At 43.2% G+C, this 23,104-nt stretch overlaps 1 protein-coding gene across 1 annotated transcript in view; it reads right to left on the reverse strand.

Moving 5' to 3' along the window:
* Positions 1-965: 965 nt before the first annotated feature.
* The window catches only part of LOC122797903 (zinc finger protein 28-like), a 271,838-nt gene continuing 249,699 nt past the window's right edge, over positions 966-23,104 (reverse strand). Inside the window, exon 5 of the mRNA XM_044066422.1 lies at positions 966-2,697. Coding sequence (XP_043922357.1) covers positions 1,232-2,697 — 1,466 coding nt within the window. The 3' untranslated portion in view covers positions 966-1,231. The remainder of the gene's footprint in view (positions 2,698-23,104) is intronic.

The following is a 23,104-nucleotide window of genomic DNA, read 5'->3' on the forward strand; positions in this document are numbered from 1 at the left end:
ACTTACATTTTTCCCTTTCTTACAGTTCTCCACTATAACTTTATTTAACAAATAATGATCTTTTGTTCCATACGACTTTCTTTTATTGCCCTTTTGTTCTACTGCCATAATTGAGTTTTTGTCTAAATGACAATAAACTCTGTCAGTGTCAATTCCCTTGTATAGTTTTTTTATATGTCGTCAGAAGCCAAGTTATTGGTCTATCATTTTTATGGTAGCTTGCAGGTTCACTCTTAAGTAAGAGCATTGTTTTTCCTGTTGTTAATCAGTGTGGTCTGTTCTGGGTCCACAAATAAATGGTTCTTATGGCTAAATTCTCGAGCAAAGATGTTAATACTTTTAACCAAAAGTTAGATACTGCATCTGAACTTAGGGTTTTCTACTTAGAGGCTTTTCTCAACTTTGTTTCAATCTCTCTGTTACTTCATCCCATTTCATATCCTGTACCTTTAAACTTATTCTTTCTTTTACTACTTCTATCCATTTGGCATCTTTGTTATGTTTCACAGGATCTTCATAGATACTTCTCCAAAATGTATCTACTTTCTCTTTTTTTGGCAGTCTTTCAATTCCTTTTAACTTATTTCCCAATTATCTATAAAACTTTTTTGGGTCATCAATAAATTGCTTATTTTGCATTTTTCCCTTATATTTATCTGTGTATCTTCTAAGTTTTTACGACTGTGCTGAAATTTTTAGTTTATTTGCAATAGTGCATGATCAATCCTTGTCTGTTCTAATACTGTGCATTGCTTTAATCACATCTATTTTTCTTAGTATTTTTGTTGATCTATTCCCTCTTCTATAATTTTCTAACAGTGACACTTCTTGTCTTAATTGCGTACTAGTTTTCTCTATTCGATACCTCCATGATGATATTCAATTTCTACCCTTCCTTTCCCTCAGTACCCTGTGATCTTGTGGTAGTAATTTATCAGTTATTAGTTTAGCTGCACAGTAATATATCCTGTTTACTTTAGTTATATCACATGGATCTCTATGGACAGTCCTAATTACTGCATTCATGTGTTCTATCAGGTTTCTTACGGTTTGAGTTTTATTGAGTAGTAGGTCCTGTGTGGATACTTACATGAACTGCCAATCTGCTCTCATTTATAAAACCCTTGTTACATGTAGGACATCTGTAGGGTTTCTGTCTATTGTGGAAAAGCTCATGTAATGCCAATTTACTCTTATAACACCCATCACAGATCGTACACTTCTACGGTTGCTAATTACCATGGCTCCTTTGATGACTTAGCAAAGAACTTTTGCGTATAAAACCCTTGCCACACACACTACACTTGTAAAGATTCTGTCCTGTCTGATGCAGTGCTAAATGGCTCTTATCTCTAAAACCCTTGTCACGTATGGTAGATTTATATGGCTGCTTATCGCTGTGAATACGCTCATGACGTACCAAACTACTTTTATGCTTAAAACCCTTATCACAAGTAATACATTTGTAGGGCTTCAGACTGGTGTGGACACTCTGATGTACTACCAGAACACACTTATATTTAAAACTTTTGCCACACAGGGTACATTTATATGGTTGCTCATTGCTGTGAACATGCTGATGACGTGCCAAAGTACTTTTATGCTTAAAACGTTCACCACAAGTAATACATTTGTAGAGCTTCTTACTGGTGTGGACACTCTGATGTACTACCAGGACATACTTATATTTAAAACTCTTGTCACACAAGGTACATTTATAAGGGTGCTGATCGCTGTGAATACTCTGATGACGTATCAAACTACTTTTCCTGTTAAAAACCTCATCACATGTAATACATTTATATGGCTTCAGATTGGTGTGGACATTTTGATGAATGACCAGTCGGCTCTTATATCTAAAACTCTTGTCACATGCAGTACATTTATATGAGCCTTGCCTGGTTTGGATTAACTGATGACCTACCAAAACCCTGCATTTGTAGGTTTTCTGACTTGAATGGGCACAGTGATGTCGCTTTAAGCTAATCTTCTGTGCAAATCTCTTACGACATCTAGTACATTTAAAGGGTCTCTGAACTGAGAGTTTATTCTGGTGCATTAGTAAACTTGTTTTATAGGTGAAACCCTTATTACGTAGTGCACATTTATACGTATTCTGTCCACTTTGAATTGGATCATGGTTTTGCAAGCTGTACTTCTGTTTAAAATTTTTGCCACGTGTGGTACATTTATAGGGCATCTGCTCACTAGGGTCATGATGATGCAATGCCACACTTCTTTCATCCACAACTCCCTTGTCGCACGTGGAACACTTACCAGATTTTTGTCTAGTAAGAATATGGTATGAGCCGATTTTGTTTATAGATCCCTTGTCACACATGGTACCCTCTTTGATCAATGGTTCTGTATGTTTCACCATTGTATTATTTTGTCTTTTCACTCTGTGATTTAGTCGATCATTTAAATTGTTTCTAAGAACTATGAATTTTTCACTGCAGTGAACATTTTTACATGACCTTTCCCCTCCTTGACTTTCCAGATGCTTTTCTATTTCAGTTTTCACATTGAGCTTCTTGTTACATTCCACAGGATTATGGCGCCTGCTGTCATTCTGCACACCATCATATCTTAAGAGCAACGCATCATTTTCCAAAGCCTTGTCACTTTCTGAATGAAGATTTTTTCCGTGTATTAATTGCAGACTCAGATTTTTACTACAATCTGCATACCTGTTAACTTAAAAGAAAAAAAAATTAATTCATCAGAATGTAACAATTAAACCCGAAGCTTTATTTTTTTTTTAAACAAAAATATTACAACATAAAATGTATGATTAATTAACTATGGAGTGTTAAAGCCTAAAAATGTGACTAAAGAATGCACTGCCAGCAAAAAATTGTCATGGCCTGTTAATATGGCTTTGGTAACTGCCTTTAATGCTTGTTTGTTTATTGTTTACATTCATGTAAGTTTGCATGCTTTCATAGTATAAGCTTCATACCAACAAGGTACTTCGCTGCTTGTAAAACAATACTTCATTACCTACCCCCCGCCCCCAACACTTCATGTAATATGACCGCTACAGCTTTTAGGCATTTAACATTAGCTCTCCATGTTTCACATACACGCCATGATCATCATCAACACCCCCCCCTTCCCAGTTTAAATGAGGTTGGGGTATCACATCAGCATAGTCAGTGACCAAATCACCTGCAGCCGACAAAATTCATTATAACTAAATAAGAAAAAAATAAAGGGGCAGCAGTTGGTGCGGTTATCTCACAGCTTCTCCAGTCCTGTTGTTGGCTGTGGTGTCTTCTCAGTGGGGGTCTGAATGTCTTCCCTGTGTACATGTTTTTTTGTTAGATGTTTCATCCTGGCACTCTGGTCAGGATTAGTTCCTCTGCCTTTCACTCACTGACCATTTCACAGTGACCCTGATCTGGATTAAAAGGGCAATTGAATAGTGAATGAATGGATACATGAATAAAAATGTACTTTGACCAAATTTAAAATGCAATCATGCTTAACTCCACGTTGCGGTTTCTAAAATTAACTTTATATGAAAAAGTTTCCAACAACCTAGGATGAGAGCACATGGTTTACAACATATGCCTAAAAACAGTTATGTACTTAACCATAACTTGGAATCTGTGCTATCCAGTGTCATTAGCCATCACGGATGGGTTTTGCATTCGACCTCTGATCAGAGCCGGCAGAGTAAGTGATAGCACCTGAGCTCGAGCTCCTCCCCTCCCAGGAACCCCTGCGACCCATAATCCTCTAATCTCGTTTGCAGTGAATCGTGAGAGGACATGCCTTCTGCAGCTCAAGCTCTACTTTATGATAAGTAGATTATTTTTTGGGATATTTCACTTCCCTTTTTTTCTTTCTCTTTTAGTAGCCTCGTTTAGTCTAGTAGTAGGTTCAATCACCTCCATTAGCTGTTGGTTGTCCCTTAGGGTTTTCCCACTTTATGAACCAACTATAAACTTTTTCTACAAACCAGGTAAAAATATGGTGGATTGGATGTCCAAAAAGTATTTAATAGCAGCAAAGCAGGTAAAACTGATTACAAATAACTCTGTTAACCCAGGTTTCGTCCTAACGTTACAGACTTCTTCAGAACAATGAACAAAACCAACTTATTCATTTATATATACACCCCTAAAGGTTAACAGAGTTATTTGTAATCAGTTTTACCTGCTTTGCTGCTATTAAATACTTTTTGGACATCCATTCCACCGTATTTTTCCAACTTTATCCCTTACTTGGTAGTTTTTTCCTTGCTCTCCTTTCTCCCTTCTTTGGGCTAGTGAATGAGTGCGTGAGTGAGTGAGCGAGTGAGTGAGTGTGAGCACGTGCAAGACCCATCTGTGATCAATAATGAAATGGATAGCATCAGATCAACAAATAAAAATATGAGATTACTCATCAATATAATCAGTGCTCAATATAATCAGTGCTGAGTAAAATGAAATGCTACAAAAAGTAATATTCAGAGACTACAATGTATGCAGCTTGTAAACTGAGACTAGTCACACCATATACAGACTGGGCTATAAACTGAGCAACAGGTCCATGCAGTAGAAGTGATGTACCACAACAGGACACTGCCTGACATGTACAAACATGGTATGCTATAATGATACACCTGGGTGGATTACACAGGCAGCATTAGTAGTATGCAAGATGCCATGTAGCCCAAGGCCTGCAGAATTTTTCTTGCAGGGAGTTGGGTCTTTGTTGCCATTAATTGAAAATGTTGAGTCAGTTGTCCTTGCTTGTCTGGTGTGAGATAAGCCATCTGGGCCGTTGTGTTCAAGCTGGCACCCAGGAATAATACCTGTTGTGAGGGCACTAGTTTTGATTTCTTTTCGTTTACTGTGTACCCCAGGCAACTTAACTTTTTTACGTACGCCAGATGCTTTAGTAGAATGTCCTTGCTCTCTGCTTGAATCAGGCAGTCGTCCAGGTACGGATAAATTTGAATTCCTTTTTGCCTGCAAAATGCAATTACTGGTGCCAGGCACTTTGTGAAGACCCTGGGCGCAGTAGATAAGCCAAAGGGCAGTGCAGAGAATTGATAGTGCATTGAACCAGCTAGAAATCTGAGGTATCTTCTGCAGTTTTGTCTGATAGGGACATGCAGGTATGCCTCTGAGGTCCAAAGACACAAGCCCAGCTTTCTTGCCCAGCATGGGAAGAAGCTGCTGTAGTGTCAACATTTTGAATTTCGGAACATCCAGGTAAGTGTTTAGTGAAGAAAGGTCCAGAATGGATCTCCAGGCTTTGTCCTTTCTGCGAACCAAAAAGAGTCTCGAGTAAAATCCTTGTCCTTGTTCCTGTGGTGGTACCTTTTGAATAGCTCTCATGTCCAGGAGTGCTATAATTTGATTTTGAGCCTCTGCCCATTGATTTGGTGGCAGATTTGGCATTCCTTTTAGCCTTAGCAGGGTGTGAAAATGGAACCTGTAACCTTGAGATACAATGTTGAGAACATTTGTCTTTGCTGATGCAATGCCAGTTGGGATAGACAAGCGCCAGTTTTCCTCCTAAGGGGGCTGTCAAGAGAGAGCTGTTTGGCAGCTGCAGTGAAAAGTCATTGAGGCTGTTTTTTATAAGGTTGAGGCCTGTCTTCTCCTTCTTTCTGGCCTGGTGTACCCCATTGTCAAGGCCTGTAAGGGGCTTGTGTCTGACCTCTACCTCTTGGACGTCTGTATCTGCCCCTTTGAAGTCTATCTGTGACTGAAAAGGACCAATTCTTTGTTGGCCAATTTCTGCTAAAACGAGGAGGCTGAACCTGTAAGAAATCTTTCACCATTTGCATAGATTTTGCCTTATCCTCCATCTACTTTAATACCTCCTCTGCCTTAACTCCAAACAGCACATCCCGCTGCAAAGGTGCATCCAGTAATTTGACCTTAACATGATCTGGTAACGTATGTTCTTTTAACCAAGCATGCCGTCTAATGACAGAGTCTGTAACTGCTGCTCTATAGGAGGCCTCTAAGGAATCAAACCCACATTGCAAAGTATGTTTTCCCACTTGTTCAGCTGCATGCAATAAATCCTGCATTTCTTTTAGGTTAGGAGGATCTGTATCTGGAAGCATCTTTTGTTTCAACTGAGACATCAAAAATTGATGATATTTTAGCATGAGAAACTGGCAATTCAAGGCTCTCATTGCTAAAGTTGCAGACGTATATACCTTCTTTCCCCATCTGTCTAATGCTCTGGAGTCTCTGTCAGAGGGGACTGGATTTTTTTGCTGATGAGGCCTTAATCCCTTTGGGTCCCTGAGAAATAGTTTCAGGGTCAGCAACAGGGCTTTTGTACAGAAATTTGTGAGAGTCAGGGACTCTGTAATATCTATCAGGTTTAACTGGGGCTGGGGGTAAGGAGTCAGGGTTTAAACTGGATTCAGTGTACACATCATCCACAATATCTAAAACTGGTGGGATAGCAAGGGGTCTGTGTTGCAGCAATAAAAGGAAGTCTCTGAGCCTTTTCTTGGATTCTGAGTAATCCTGGCCTTCCCAATGGAAATGTTCCCTCATGGTATGTAAGGTCTCCCCAAAGGAGTAATCCTCAGGCGGAGAGGCTGATGGAATTGATTCCTCAGCATCAGAATCCTCTTAAGGGGGTAAAGATTATCCTAGGTCTGAGGAAGAGTCTGAGGAAATGGACACCTGGTCAGAAAATTCATAGTCTGCATCCTGTCTGGGCCTTTTGTCAGGAGGGGAATGGGACCCCTGATCAGGGTGATCATGTCCTCGGCCATTTTTAGAATTTGTTTCTTAGGCATGGAAGCCTGACCTGGAGAGAGTTGTGTCTGTTTATTTCCTTTGAAGAGGGGCTTAGACTTAGCAGAGGGTTTAATGGTTAACTGGGTAGGTCTGAAAACACCCTCTGTAGCTGTGGATTGCTAAGCTACTTCAGTTCCCACTGTAGGGTTAGGATCGGAAAGCTGAAGACCTAGTGCGTCCGAAGGCCCAGCCAACTCCATGTGGGAGTCAGCGGTGGTCTGTGGTTCTGTGGAAGCAGTCAGGGGCTGCATAGGCACCTCGCTGAAAACCGGGGAACCGGCGACCGGCCTAGAAGAGGCCTCGTCGTCAGTTTTGGACCTCGGATGCCTGTCCTTGTCCTTTTTATGCATTGCGATGGTCGGAATTTCCGACGGCATGGTGTAATTGAATTTTCTGCCAAAATAATGTCGGGCAAAACTCAAACCGACGTTTAATAGTGCGCTTGTTAAACCTAGCACAAAACTGACAACCAGTGACGTTGTGGTCAGGGCCTAGGCATGGAATACAATAGGAGTGGAAATCCTTATGAGGTATTTGCTTCCCACAAGAAATACAGTTATTAACTTTTACTGACATCGGTCTGAGGCAAGAAAAAGTTTCCCCAATGGGGTACTTAGCTTTTTTAGAAGACTTCGGTTCTGGATTCGGAATGAAAATCTCAGGAGTCGGCCGACCGGTACTTGCGAACTGCTTCTGCTTCGGGCACAGCGCGGCAAGAAAGACTGAAGAAAATGGCATCGGCTGCATCTTATATACCCCTGGCGCACTGACGTCAGGGAGGAGGCGACAGCAACCGACGCCGGACCAAGACTTTGGAACTCTGGTCGACTGCGGGACTGCCTGACGGCAGGATAACCCAAGTGTAATGACTGCAGCAGTGTAACACGATGAACATCTAAGCAAAGATGGCATCTTGGACTTCTCCCTTTATGTTTTAGAACTTTCAATATGTTGGAATATGATGAGGTCAGCAAATATGTATACAGTGCTATGACTGCAGACCTATACATGTAGTCAGTTTTGAGGAAGCCCATACCTCCTTTCTATCAAGGGATATATAATCTTGGTATGCACGGTTCATAGGATCATAGCAGGCTACTACTCTAATAGCCCTGGGGCCCTTACAAGCCTAGCAAAGAGTTTATCCCCAAAAAAGAAACCTCAATCAGCACCTGTCGCCCCTGTCAATGAGGGACACAGGTGGAACCCCTGGGACAAATTTGTGCTTTCCCATCCACTCATCAAGGCTGCACTTGAAGAGGGTCAGCAGTGTACTTTGGCATGTATGGGGAGTCTATTCCATAGACTGGGTAGCCTCTGGTAGACAAACCTGTCTCTCCAGCAGGTTTAGTTAATGTCGCATATTAGATTTAGGCCTTTTGATTGGGTAATGTGCGAGGAGTTAGACTTACGGATGCGGAGCATTTGTAGTAGGGTAGGGATCAAGATTGCCTTGTATGCGAGACACAGATCACCTCTGAGCAATCTATACAATACTGAGTAGAGTGATAGTGATTTCAGCCTGTCCACATAGGACAGGTGTTAGAGGCCATGGATTCTCTTTGTGAGGTACTTGCATGGCCTTTCCAGTTGGTGCAGGTGTTTGGAGTGGTACATACTAAACTGGGGGTTGTACTTAACTACTGGCTTAATGAGAAAGGAGTACAGAGAGGTAATAACCTCCTTTTTTTTCTGAATGCAATCCTTTACTTACAAGATGAACCAAGTAAAAGGCATTTTTGACCACTGCTGCTACATGATGGTTGAATGTGAGATTGTTGTCAACCTGTATACCCAGGTCTCTCACCACAGGTTGTGTGTTTAGGGGGTTGCCTATGACGTGGTAATTGGTAGGGACCATGTTTTTGCCGAATGGTATGATAATACATTGTTTTGCGTTTAACTTTAAGGCCATGGCTTTGGCACCAGTCATTTGTTGCGAGACACTCTTGTAGTATGTTATCATCTAGGGAGTCCATGATTAAAGTCGTCCGGAAACTTGGTCACTCACAAGCCTTTTGTTTTTGCCTGGACCTCTGAAGTAGATGCCAAAAAGTAGGGGTCCCAGGACAGATCCCTGGGGAACTCCACTAATGACAGATCTGCTGTTGCCCACCTGATGAGATAGGGATTTACGCCAAGTTGTGTTAGATTTTCGATTATGCCAGAGTGGGTATTGTGTTAAAGGCTTTGGCCAAGTCAAGATAAGCTGTATGTAAAGACTTTCCTTCATCCAGGGCCTTGGACACAGTCTCAGAGAAGTTAACCAGGTTCAACAGGCAAGATCTGCCCTTCATGAATCCGAACTGGGTGGTGTCAACTGCTTGGAGATTGCTGGTGTCCTTGTTTAGGAGGTCCATAATAATACGCTCCATAGCCTTACAGATCAGACTTATCAAGGTAATGGGGCAATAGTTTCTAGGGTCTGTAGTGGCACCACCTTTGTGGAAGAGGATGACAATGGTAGCTCTCCACTCTGCTGTATTGAAGCCTATACTTAGTCTATTGTTGAATAGGGTGCTCAATGGCGAGGCTTGTTCTTGCTGGAGATGGTACAGAATACAGCCTGTGATACTATCGGGTCCCATGGAAGTTGTGTTCTTTCCCCTGGATAGGGCCTTTATCACTTGATCTATGGAGTTGTGAGATGTGCGACAAGTGTCAGAGAAGTCGAATGTGCCTTTGGGGGGGTGGGGGCATGAAGTTTGCATGGAACCTATCTGCTAGCAGGCTGGCCAAGTCAACAGGATCAGTGTTAGTGGTACTGTTAAAAACAAATTTGGAACAAACCTGGGCTTTGCCATGGAGGTTCCTGATGTAACTGAAGAAGGCTTTGTGGTTACCCTTTGTTTCAGGGGATAGTTTTGATTCATAATTGGCTTTGGAGGATTTCACTTGTGATCTAATTTGCTTGTTGAGGCTCCTGAGGGAGTTTTTCCAATTGGGAATTTGTGCCTTTTTACCCCTGGACAACAGTTAACAGTTTCTTCCTTTTGTTGTAAAGCCTGTTGATACAGCATGCCCACCAGAAAGGTTTGTGTTTCTTCCCATTTTGCTGGGTATGGCTGAGTCTATGCAGATGTACAGGTGCTTGTATACTGCATTGGTGTACTGTTCAGCATAGTTGCCTGCATCCTCTGAGAGGGACGGCAGTGTGAAGTTACTGATACCCTCCCTTAGATGGTTGTAGTCAGCTTTTGACAAGTTTTTTTAGCCTGTTTACGGCTGTTTTTTATTATTATTATATCTATCTATATATATATATATATATATATATATATATATATATATATGTATATAAAAATCATTTGATAAGCATTAGACATTTTTCTTGTTTAAATGACCCAACGCTATTTGGGGCCAATCAATTTAAGTCCAATGAAAATTACTGTACCTCACTACATGTTGTTGAGTCTTTCGGCTTTTCCCGGTTAGGGGTCGCCACAGTGGAACTCCAGTCCGCTAATGATTGGCAGTATATTTTTACGTGCCGAGTTGGCGGCCCTGATGCACAACCTTCAACGAAGGTACGCCCATTCACACGTCTCCACACAAAAGATGCTCTAGCTGATAATCGAACAGGACAACGTCTTACTGTGAGGTGAACACGTGTGTGTGTGTAGATATAGATATACATACACACACACACACACACACACACACACACACACACACACACACACACACACACACACATACATTTATTTATCCATATGTGTGTGCGTGTGTGTGTATGTCTACACACATTTTATATATATATATATATATATATATATATATATATATATGTATACAAAATCTGCTTGAGTTGGTGGTAGCTCAGGTACACACAAAAGATATCATTGGCACATTGAAAAACAGTAGCAGGTTGCTTTACTTATACATCTTAATTTTATATACATTTTTACAATATGTACACTTCTTCAAATTAACAATATTTACACTTCTCATGTTCAGAATCAATTATTTATGACAAGAGAACTATCTTGTTTCTTGAACTTAATTGCCTTTCAATCCCTCCCCTCCTTCTCTCCCCCTCCTCTTTTCTTCCATGACCACCTTTTTTTATTTATGTTAATACATCATCCTCACGGTTTCTATTACCATATAGCAACCCATCACATTGTCATTTCCACAATATCCACATTGCTACAAATAATACTGCTCCCATGTTATCAATTTCACGTTTCCTTCTTTTCTCGTACTTTACTAATATCATATCCAGGTTTACATTTCTGAATCAGTCCCATTTATATTCATTTTGTAACGTTTCCAAAAACATTTCATTCTTTTTTCATTCCAGAAAAATTATACTCCCTTTCTGCTACTTTATATATTTCATATTACCCTTTACTCATAATCTATCCAACAAAATTCTCCTCAGAAAATATCAGACTCTTTTCTTCCAATTTCCACAGCATTCTTTGTGACTTATCAAACAATGACCATATTATACCATTCCATTTCCATTCATCTCATTCACCTTTAACTCTTATTTTCAGATTTGTTCCCCTTCCTATTCTCCTCCTTTCATTACATCGATAACGTGGCCCATTCAAACGTGGTACTGATTATTTCCTTCCTTTACATTTTCTTACTCTTCGTACATTTTAATTTTCTGTTCTGTCTTTTTAACTTTTTAGATATTCCTTTCGTGTTCCATTTCCCCTTCTGCCTCTTATTTTTCATAAAGTCTCCTCACAATGTTTTCAATTATCTCCAGAATTTCTTCCAGTTTATATTACTTTTCTCATTCAAATTTGCGTCTGTCCTCTTCTTTTGGGGTAAGTTCCTTCTCTAAAAAAGTGTCTAGACATCGTTGTCTTTACTCTCTGTTTCTATCATACAATTCACTTTCTCTTTTGCTTATTCTGTCACTTCCTCCTCCTGCTTTTTCACATATTCGCAGTTTCTACGTATTCTATTTAGCTGTTTTTCATGCTGGTTTCATCATCATCAACCCACTTTTTTCCATTTTTTTCTACATGGGGTCAGGATGTCATGTCACTGTCGCCACCCTCTTGATTCAATGCCACTCTCCAACCTTCTTCGACCACCATGCCTTTCTGTCACAGCGCATCTCTCTCATAATCCAGCTTTTTTTTGGATGCCCTCGTTTCCTCTTGCCTTCTTCCCACCTCACCCAAATCATCTTCATCAGAATTTTTGCTTTTCTGCACGTGCCCGAACCATAATCTGTTCTCTTTGACCTTCTCTGCATCTAGAGCTACTTTGGCTTCTACTCTGATGTCCTTAATTTTTCATCTCTTGCACAGTGTGCATCCTAACACCCATGCTGGGCACTTCCATCACCATCACCATCACTGCTAGCTTCCTCAATTTCTCTGCCTTTTCTGCCCTGGTTCTTGTACCATACAGAAATATTGACTTCACCACAGTTTTGTACTATTAACTTTTCAGCTTCTTTGACATTCTTCTGGTCATACAGTAACCCTGACACACTGCACCACTTGGCTGCATCCCCTCTGATTCTAGGCCTGACCTCCTCATTCAGACTTCACTTCTCCTCAAAAATCCCTCCTAGATATTTGAAACTGTTAACCTCTTCCTCTATTTCCCCTTCTGTTTCAATTCTCATCTAATTTCCCCCATTTGCTAGTATTACAGCTGTTTTGTTGAAAAATGCTCCATCATTAAACTGGAGTTTGTTACTAACTGTGGTGACGTGCCTTCGAATTTGCATTCCATTTCCCTGCCCTTAGCTGAAGTTCTTGTTCAGAGTCTGTCTGTAATGTCACAACATATGCATACAGCAATTTTGCTGATCTGTCCCCTCTGACCTGTGTGCTAAAGTAGTCCATCACTAGTATGAAAACTAATGGATTCAGATCTGATCCTTGATGCACACCTACTCCCACTGGGACCCTTGTGTGAGACTGAAGTCTTTTCATATTTGAGTCATTGGGTCTTTGTACATAGCCTGCATTAATTCTGCCAATGTTTCTGGGACTTTGAACCACAAACAGGACTTCCCAAATCAGCTTTCTTGGGACCTTGCCAACCTATTTTCATGTTTAGGAATGTTCAAATAGACTCTTTCCTCATCTCTAGCTTTTTCTCAACTATCTGTATCACTGCAAATATCACATCTGTTGTGCTGCATCCTGATCCGAAACCAAATTGCCCACCTCCTATTATCAAATCACCCTCCCAAGAGCTTTCTTGGGGTATGATAGGAGTTTGATACCTCTATATGGTCCATAGTTGTTAGCGTCCACTCTGTTCTTGTACACTGGCACAAGTATACTTGTACTCCAGTCATCTGGGATAAACCTCTCTCCACACTGCTCTGAGTGCCCTCTTGAGCCATGCCTCCCCTCTTTCACTCGACATCTTTAGAAGCGCTCTGACCTCATCTGAGCCTGCTGCTTTCACTGGCTTCCTTTTCCCTAGTGCTGATCTTGCGTCTTCTATGGTGGGCTCCTCCTTTTCTTTCATTGTATGATGTATCTGGGGCAGTACAGCTTATGTGAGGTTATCTTCATTTAGACGTTGTTGGAAGTACACTGTCCATCTGCCTTTGATGTCATGTGGACAGGTGAGAAAATGTTGCTGACATCCCTTATGATGTCTATAACTTGCAAACCAATATAGTATCTTTGTGCCATCTACAGAGTCACTTCCCAGAAGCTGGTAGAGTGCCTCTGATGCATTGTTCTTTGCTACTACAACTCTTCTTAGCCTCTTCGTTACCCAACCTGTATTATCTCCCACTTTTTCTTGCACTCCTTTCTTTTGAGGACTACCTGGATATTCTGTTTTGAGGCAGTGCCATTCCTTTTCCACGCCACCTGTTTTCACTTCTTTCTGTGGAAGAGCCCTGAGTAACTTCTTGAACGCATGTGCTTTCACTTCAGTCAACTTCCAGGTCTTCAGCCTGGTCTCTATTGAACTCAGAGCCTTCTCTGACCAGTGTTGGCAGCTGATTCTGTGGGCCGACTGTTTCACTGGGGATCACTCTGCAATCACTTGTACTACTCCACTGCTCTTTCCTTACTAGGAGGAAGTCTGTGTGAGTTGCATGTTGGCCACTCTTGTATGTGATCTTGTCACTCCCTCTGTCTTGTTGAACCACGTGTTGGTCACCATGAACAGAAGTCTATAATGGCTTCCCCTTCTTTATTCATGTTGCTGCACATTTGTGGATCTACACAGTGTTCATATCCTGCTCTGCCTGTCCCGATATATGTACATTCAGGTCATCCATCAACACCAATTTATGTTGCCTGCTTTGTCTAGTACATCCTGCAACTGCTATCTGAAAGTGGCGTCTTCCTCACTATTCCAACCCTGTTGTGGGGTACAGTCTGATAATATGAAAAATGCTCCATCATCTGGTAGAATGAGCTTTAATAAGACCAAGCGGGGACAGACCTTTGGTCTTTGTAAATTTGTAAAATACATTGTGTAATCCATCTAGCTAAGGAAACCTTGGAGATGGCTTCACCCAGAAAGGGTTTAGAAAAAGACACAAATAACTGGTCAGACTTATGGAAGGGCTTAGTTCTATGTAAATAAAAATGAAGTTGTCTGTGAACATCTAGCAAATGTAGTTTATATTCACCGTTGTTCTGAAAATTTGGAAAGAAAACAGGCAGGTTAATTGACTGTTTGATTCAGAAGCAACTTTTGGTAAGAAAGAAGGGTTTGTGCAGAGAGACACCCTGTCCTTATGGAAGATCAAGTAAGGGGGCATGGCAGACAAAGCCTGAATCTCAGAAACCCTCCTAGCCGACGTAATGGCCACTAGGAAGGCTGTTTTCCAGGATAAGAACTCCAAATCTACTGATGCTGCAGGTTCAAAGGGGTGAGGAACTAAGCCTGTAGAACCAAGGTAATGTCCCAAGGAGGAACAGAGGACGCAAAAGAAAGGTGCCTTTAAGGAAAACCTTACACAGTCTAGAAGAGGCCAGGGCATTTATGTTCTCGCCGACGTGGAAATTCGAAATAGCTGCCAGTTGCACTTTCACAGTGGAGGAACTAGCCCCTTGCTGAAAAATGTTGGCTAAGAAATCCAACAGTGCAGGAATAGGGGCTGTAAAAGGATCCAGGTTTCTCTTAGAAGCCCAAACCGAGAACAGTTTCCATTTACTGCGGTAAATCTTCCTAGTGGAAGCCTTGGGAGATGCCACCAGAACAGTTTTTACTGAAGATGAAAGACTGGGAGTCCTGGCAATTAAGGGAACTGGAGCAACCAAGCTGTCAGCTTGAGGCTGTACAGATTGGGCAGACAATTGCCCGAGGGGTGAGAAATGAGATCTGGGCAGGGATCCAGAACCCAAGGGGGAGTTAGAACATGAGACCAGAGGAAGGGGAACCACACTTGACAAGGCCAGAATGAGGCAATGAGGATCACTTTGCACCCCAGTCGGCAAGCTTTCTGAAAAAACTTTGGAATGAGTAGTAATGGGGGATAAGCATACAGTAACCCGGGAGGCCAAGCATGGTGAGGGAATCAGAGCGAAGAACTCATTGCACTTCACGCTGGAAGGAGATACGAAGAGATCGCAGCAAGGCTGACCCCATGCAAAGGAGATCTCCTCCGCTATCGACCGTTTCAGAGACCACTCGTATGGCATTAGAATAGCCCGACTCAATCTGTCTGCTAAGATGTTGGAACATCCCAGGATGTGTGTTGCAATCAGAAACCAACTGGTGGAGACCACCCACTCCCACACTCTCATGGCCTCGCGACAGAGAGAGTAAGATCTGGTTCCTCCCTGTTTGTTGATGTACCAGACAACCGACATGTTGTCTGACTGAATTGCAATAGTCCCCGGAGGAAGAACAGAGTGGAAGGTTTGCAACGCTAAAAGCACTGCTCTCATCTCCAGAACACTAATGTGCAATCTGGTCTCGATCTGGGACCACGTGCCTTGGCCGTCCTCCCCAGATAATGCCCCCCCACCCGAGCTGGGAGGCGTCCATGGTCACTGCGGCTGGGGCGGTGTGTGAAACAAATGGGCGTCCTGCTGTGATCTCCTGGGATTGGGGCCGCCAGAGGAGTGATGCCCTGCAGACTTTGCTGATTTTAATTGGATATTCTATGGGGAGAGATCTAGCCAAGACAACTGTATGGCTAAAATCCATTGAAGGACACGCATGTGAAGAAGGGCACAGGGGAGGATTGAGATTGCTGCAGCCGTAAAGCCCAGGGCTCTAAGAATGTCGCTCGCCTTGGGTAACCTGGAGACAAGAACTATGGATATATGGGCCCATAGACTCTGGACCCTGTCTGGAGTTAGAAAGACTTTCAGTTGAAGGATGTCCAGCCGTGCCCCGATAAAAGTCCAAGATCTGCAATGGGTCCAAGAGAGACTTGGGAACATTGACAAAGATCAATAGCCGGTTTGCAAGATGAAGAAAGGAGTCTCTGGCTTGGCAAAGAAGAAGCTTGGTAGAGGAGCCAGTTGTCTAGGTAAGGAAATACCTGAATTCCCTGAAGCCTCAGGTGAGCCGCTACGACTGCCATTACCTTGGTAAACACCCTGGGGGCTGTGGTGAGACCGAAGGGTAGGGCTCTGAACTGGAAATGATTGGCTCCCAGCCATAAGTGAAGGAATCTCCTGGAGCTTCTGCGAATCTTGATATGGTAAGTAAGTGTCCTGGAGATCTATCGAGCACATCCAGTCGCATTCTCGAAGATAAGGTAGAATGGACTACAGGATGACCATCCAGAATTTGTTTGGCGACCGCCAGGTTTAAGGTTGACAGGTCCAAAATGCCAGAGGTCCCCCGTCTTTTTTGGCACTAAAAAGAACCTGGAGTAAATGCCTGATCCAGACTGATTAGGGGGACCGGTTCAATGGCTCGTTTGTGAAGCATCTTGGAAATCTCTAGTGCCGCCATCTCCCTTTGAGCGGGTGGGACATCTGCGAGTTGTTTGGCTGGATGGGAGGGGCAACAAACGGGATGGTGTAACCTCTGGATATTATTTTAAGCACCCAACGATCTGCAGTTATGGACTCCCAAGCCGTTGGGTGCAATGATGACCTTCTCCCGACTGCCTCCAGAGTAGGACGGCCGGGCAACCCCTCAGGGCTACTGCGTGGGTCTGTCTGAAAAGGGCTCCCTAGACCCAAAGTTCCTCGGACACCCCCTGCCTCTGGGATGGTGTCCATCATGTCCCCCTCTGCCTCTAGGGGATGAGTTGTCCTGAGAGTCCCGGGAAAACTGTGATTTCCGGAACCACATCTTCTTTTGCTCTCTCCGATTCCTACACAAGGACCTTTGAGGACTAGAGAAGCGGATTCCGACGGCAGACAAAGTCTTCCCATCTTTTTCACTCTGGACAAGGGTGTCACATACAGTCTTCCCAAAAAGAGAAGAACCATCGAAGGGAGCATTCGTGAAAGACGCCTTGAATGGGTCTACAAATTGACACAGTCTGAGCCAAGCGTGTCGCCTCACAGCCACGCCGGTCCCAGCCACCCTAGCTGCTCCTTCTATAGCATGGGAAAGGAGGTGCATACTGACTTCAGAGTCTACATTTTCACAGAGAACAGAGGCTTGTCCTCTGGTGACAAAGACTCTGGAGGCGACTCAGCCTACTCCATGACTACGTCTCACTGCAGTCATATAACGTGTGCCTAACAGTTCAGAGCTCGGATGGAAAACGTCGCTAAAGAATACAGTCACTTCTCGTCTGGAGGGTGGACCGAGGAACTTTCCTGAGCCAGTTCCCTCTTGATGGCAGCTTCAACCACCATAGCATCCACAGGGGATCCTTTATACCAGGCCTGTCTGTCCGAGGGAGGAGAGAGGATCTTGTCCAGATGTTTAGGTAACGGCTCTATGGTGTCAGGCTCCTTCCATGCCCGCGTGGTGATAAGATACACCAAGGGATCTGCCGGTGGGGACACCCAGGATGTAGATGGGCCCGTGCCAAAAGCCTCCAGGAACACTGATTCATCCATCAAAGGTTTTGGGGCTGACCAACCTCCCCTCTGGCGGAGGATCTCCATGATGTCTCCAAAGGAGTCATCCTCAGGAGGTGACCTAGGGGAACCTTCTCCATCTAAATCAGTGTCTTCTGTCAAGGACTCAGGGGAGTCCAGGTGCCTCCTTTTACATGTGTGCTTACGAGGACCCTTTTCGGTGGGACACTGAAGAGGGCTCATGAGCCACGGGGGGTTCCTCCAGGGGAAACGCCTGGGGCTCCTCTAGCACAGGCTGTCCCTGGGACAAGCTGAAGGGAGTCATAACCGAATCCGTGGGAGTCGGGGCAGAATCCAAGGAAATAAGCTGGGGTCTCGATCCTTGGGAGAGAACCCTCTCCACCACATTGAACGCTGATTGGGAGCACACCTCCTGAGCACCCAAGGAGGAAGCTCTCCCCATGTCCTCAGTGGGGATTGGGGCCAAGGCTAGGGTAGCCGGAGCTCCGAAGGAACGGCTCGGGTCCGACAACATCAGAGCCGAAGACACCTCCATCCCCTCGGGTCAACTCCCCGTCCTCGGCCCCAAGAGATGCTCGGATCTGAAATGGTCGGATCCGAGGAACTCAAGGTAATCACCGGAGTAGAGGTTGGAGGAACCATTGGTGCCGAATCGCCAGCTCTGAAGATCCTTGGATCCATAAACCCCGAAACCACAGGCCGGATCAGGGAAGGAGAAATAGGGTGAAAGAAGGGCATGGAGGTCCCCCCTCCAGAGGGAGGGGGTCCTGGCAAGACTCCCACCTGGATTTGGGTCTGAATAAATCTCATCATCCTGTCTATATCCATTTCAGAGAGACTCCGAGTTGAGCATGAGGAAGCGACAGACTCTGATCTGGCTGGATGCTGCGAAGATCTGGATGAAGGCCTCAGTTCCGAAGGCTCTGTGGAGAATCTAGGGGAGTGGTACAGAAGAGACACAGGTCTCGACACCTTAGAAGGCGGGCTAGGAAAGGACTCCCGATATGGAGACCGTTTACCGGGCCTATCCCCCTTCTTTTCTCTGTCTCTATCCTTTCTTTTCTTTTGGCATCCCCTTCAACAGGTCTAGTGGGAGGGTGAGTCCCAGCCTGAGGGGGGGGTAGCTGTGGAAGCAGTGGCCGAGGTAGACTAATCCAGCATGGAAGCAGGGAGAAGGCCTTTAGCCACCAGTTTGGCCTTCCTCTCTTTCAAGGCCTTAGGACTGAAACCGGCACACACACTGCACTGGACAGATAAGTGGGGAACGCCCAAACAACACACAGAGTGTGACCATCCGCCAGTGAAAGCTTATGGCCACACTCTGCATTGCTTAAATGTAGGTTTGGGCTGATCAGCCATTTTACACACACAGCCACACCTACCAAACTCCAACACACTAAAACCACACACACCTATGGGGAAGGGAGGGCCTACACTAAACTACTTCAACTAAACTTTTTTTTTTTTTTTACCGACGAACAAGCGATTGGGGAGGAAAGGGAACTACTGAGAAAAAACTCACTACAAACAAAAAAACTGACCAAAAAGCACTTACTACAACCCTAATGCTCAGAGCTATGGAGACCACAATGCTGATGCACAAAGCGGCAAACGAGATCTGGGGGAAGGTAGGAGATGATGATGGGTTATGGGTAAGGGGGAGGAGCTCGGAGCAGATGCTTGAAAAGTTGCCGGCTCGGATCCGATATGGATCTGAATACCCACAGGTTGCAGATAAAATGAAGTTAACTACTTCAGATCTGGAGTTTGTTACTAATCTTGATGACATACGTGTGTGTGCACACAAACACACACACACATATATTTAGACAGAGAGAGAGATACACATATCAGTTTACATTTGAACTGCCGGGGAACATTTTGGTGACCATGGGTTGTCGAATGACAGTTGGCCGACCCGTGTTGCCGATTCCTCCCTCTTGAGAGTGCTGTTTCAGCGAATGCTCAGTGCATTCACAAAGATGAGGTTGTCATTTAAATCATTAACCCAGAGTACCTTCTCATGGCGCCTCTGTGCTTAACACAGAGTGCGCCATGAAAAGACTAACTGCAAGCTCTTACCCCCCCCCCCCCCGAGTGCCTTCCACAAGCGTGAGTAATTTTACAGTCACAATTTAACTGAACTTTTAAAAACTAAGCTGAAAAAAAGTACCTGAACTTTGTCAGTTACCTTCGCAACTTAGTTTTCAGTGTGGAGTAGCATAATGTTACATTTGATTTTTTAAAGAAAATCTGCTTGATATGCATATCTTCCTGTGATCACAGGTATTCCAAAGGACATTGAAGCATTACAACCTTCACTTTTACGGCTGCTTCAGTGTAAAGTAAAAAAAAACTTCAGCTTAAAACCAACCCCGACTTTGTAATCTGGTAGTTCTACTGTATATATTAAAAAAAAAAAAAAAAAAAAATGACACTCCGGTAAGTTTGTGTGATGTGCTCGTTTCTTGTCGGAATGCCCACATTTCTCCTCATGCTTTCGCATATCCTTTTATCTGCGTGTGTGTGAGAGACAGAGTGAGGACTGACAGTGATTCCTGGCAGCAGCAGTCTCTAAATCAAGAAATCCAGTTCAAAGTATTATACTTAGCTGAGGGAACTGTCCCAGACGCGATCAGTGCACTCAGTTCCAATATTGTCGGTCTAAAGGTCGATTTGTCTTGCCTTTTCCAAAAGGAGAGAAGAATACTGTTTCATATAATTCACTCACTATAGTTTTTGTACATTCAGAGTCTGCATTCAAAAGTAAATACTTTAGTTTACAGCATATCTTTCTCTTAGCTAAAAAGCTATGTAACAATAATGATGTTGGAGTAGTACAATGAAATGTAATACTTCCTTTTGGTGTATGAACTATTCCAGCAAGCAAAGTGCAGCTGCAATGTTGTCTTTTTTCCGGTTTACAGGTGAGTTGTCTACTGGTACTGCTAGCTCGGGAGAATTGAGCCCGATAAAGGCTTGCAATTTAGCACTGCAGTTGCTGCCGTACTTAAGCCTGTGTTACTGGCAAGTTCTCCGTATTTATTATGGTGAAAGATTCACAGCTACGATCTTGTCCCTGCTCAATTAATTTCTATGTAATTTTTATTGAAGTTTGTGAGACAACATTTAGTTAATGAACCAACTGACGGCCCTTATTGCTTTTACGTTCTTAGCTCTGACACATGCCACGTAGCACCGATTGGTAGCAGGTTATTGTTTTTAACTTGTAATCGTAAATGATGGTCATGAATGCTCCTAGTGGCTTGACATTATTTATTCGTCATGTAGAATGCCATTGAATGGTCATGTCTGCCCGGGTATGGTTGCGCATATTGCTCAACATTAATTCTTCTATGGATGCCGCTCTGGTCATTCAATTCTCCGTGGGTGTGGTTCTATACATCAGTGTCAGCAGTCGGACTTTAGTGCTGTCTATTGCTCACGTTATCCTTCTCTGCTGACTGCCATTTCTATTGTTCAGAACCTTAATTTCATTTATGGAACAATAATGATGGTGTGCACTAAAAGTTGATAGAGTTTTCTGTTTTTTTGCTGTAGAGGCTTCTGGTTTGGATCTGTGATTTTAACAGGTTCGTCGGGTCAATGGCTTTTAAGTTTGAACAAATGCTTCGGCTAACCCATTTGTGACTAGATGGTAAGAAGCTGGTATGAAAGCTATTTTGTAGCTTGAACATTTTACATTTCTTTTATCTGTGAGATATTAGTGCAAATCTGTATAGAAAAGTATATGTATAAGTATCTGTATAGAAAAGTTGCACAGAGGTGAGGAGAGGAGCCATGCATACTTCTCAACTGTCCAGGTTTTCGTAAAATGTCCAGATTTTTGCCTCTTATTTTTGGTCTGTTGGTCATTAATTTTTGCGTTTTTCTGGCAAATCATTGAGGACTGAAATCACTAAATAATTCTTTATAATGACCGACATCTGAGTTTCAGATTTCATATCCATCTGAAAATACAGTAATGTAAAATTTGGCATTCTAGCAACTTTACATTTACAGGTGTGATATAATCTGTCCCTATTTTCAGGCCTTTGTTCCCTTGGCTTTGTCCAGACTTCTTGTGCTGAGAGGTTGAGAGGTATGGAGCCATGCAAACAACTTTTGATCATTTTGTGTGAATGCATGTGTGCATGTGTGTGTGTTTTTAACAGCACAGAAGCCACGAACAGTCATGCAAAGTCAATGTGAAAACGCTTCCTGGATGTTGGAGGCTGCAAATTCTGAAGGTACACAGGGATGTGTACAACGTTTTCTGTTGACAGTGTTTATGTCACCTAAAATTTAGTAGCTCAGCAATGAACTTAGGGTGTGTGTTGCTGTGGATAAATATTTTGGAGAATTGTATAAGTGAGTGCGTTTCATGTATTCATTGTTGTTTATCTTTACTCGTATGTTTAATACTTTCTAGTATAACATGTAAAATACAGCTGCAGTAGTGACTTTTGCTGTGTGCCAGTGTTTGCACTGAGCTTTTCGTGGTTAAAAGGGCACTGTGCTTTATGGTTAGAGATGAGATAGGAGGGGGCCTCTTTACCCCGTATTGCATAGGGGCTAATATTTCTTTAATCGAATCGTATTATCTGAGAAGATTTGTAGTTTAGTCGCCATTTGAAATGCATCACAAATGCAGAAATCTATAGTGTTCACCCATTCTCAAATATCCTTTTAATTCAACCTGATATTTTTCTTTGCAGTCACATGAGCCTGCTGGTGCTGCTTTACGAGGTGCCAGTTTTCTTTTAACCTGCTACCGGTAGTCTTACTAGAAAGGGTTGGGGACTGTAGTTGACTGATGCTTGTAGGTAGGTTGAGCTAGCCTTTCCAAGGGACAACACCTTCAGTGCTGACGGAGGTGTGCTTGGTGCAAAAGAGGAAGGAAAAGAGAGGTCATCATCTCTCTCTCTATATATTCTTCCCTCATTAGGCCAATCATTGAGTATAATGCCCCATTTAGCATGTATCTCACTAGACACATGCAACAGCTGGAAAGGCCACAAAAGTACCTCATGAAGAAGATCCTAGGCTATAACCACATGTCCTACATGGACAGACTCAAAAAACTCCAGCTATTCTCTGTCTCATATCGTCTACTAAGAGGCAATCTCTGCTTGACTTACAAAGCCATGTCTGACCCAGCTCTGTTAGAAATGCTACATCTAAGGAAATCCTAATCCCTCCGCACCACACGCTCCAGAGACCTCAACCTCATTACTACAATCAACAGAAAGTACAGTTGTGTACACTTACCATAAATGTAGATGTTAGAGTGTATTCACTGTTGCAGTCATCACACTTGCGTTATCTGCCTGCAGGCAGCCCTCAGTCAGCCCAAATACCAGAGACTTAATATTTCTGCGTCGGATGCTGTCACTTCTTCCTGGCATCAGGTCA

This window comes from Protopterus annectens, chromosome 3.part1 (genome assembly GCF_019279795.1).
Source record: "Protopterus annectens isolate FY-2018-M chromosome 3.part1, PAN1.0, whole genome shotgun sequence".
Lineage (NCBI taxonomy): Eukaryota > Metazoa > Chordata > Ceratodontiformes > Protopteridae > Protopterus > Protopterus annectens.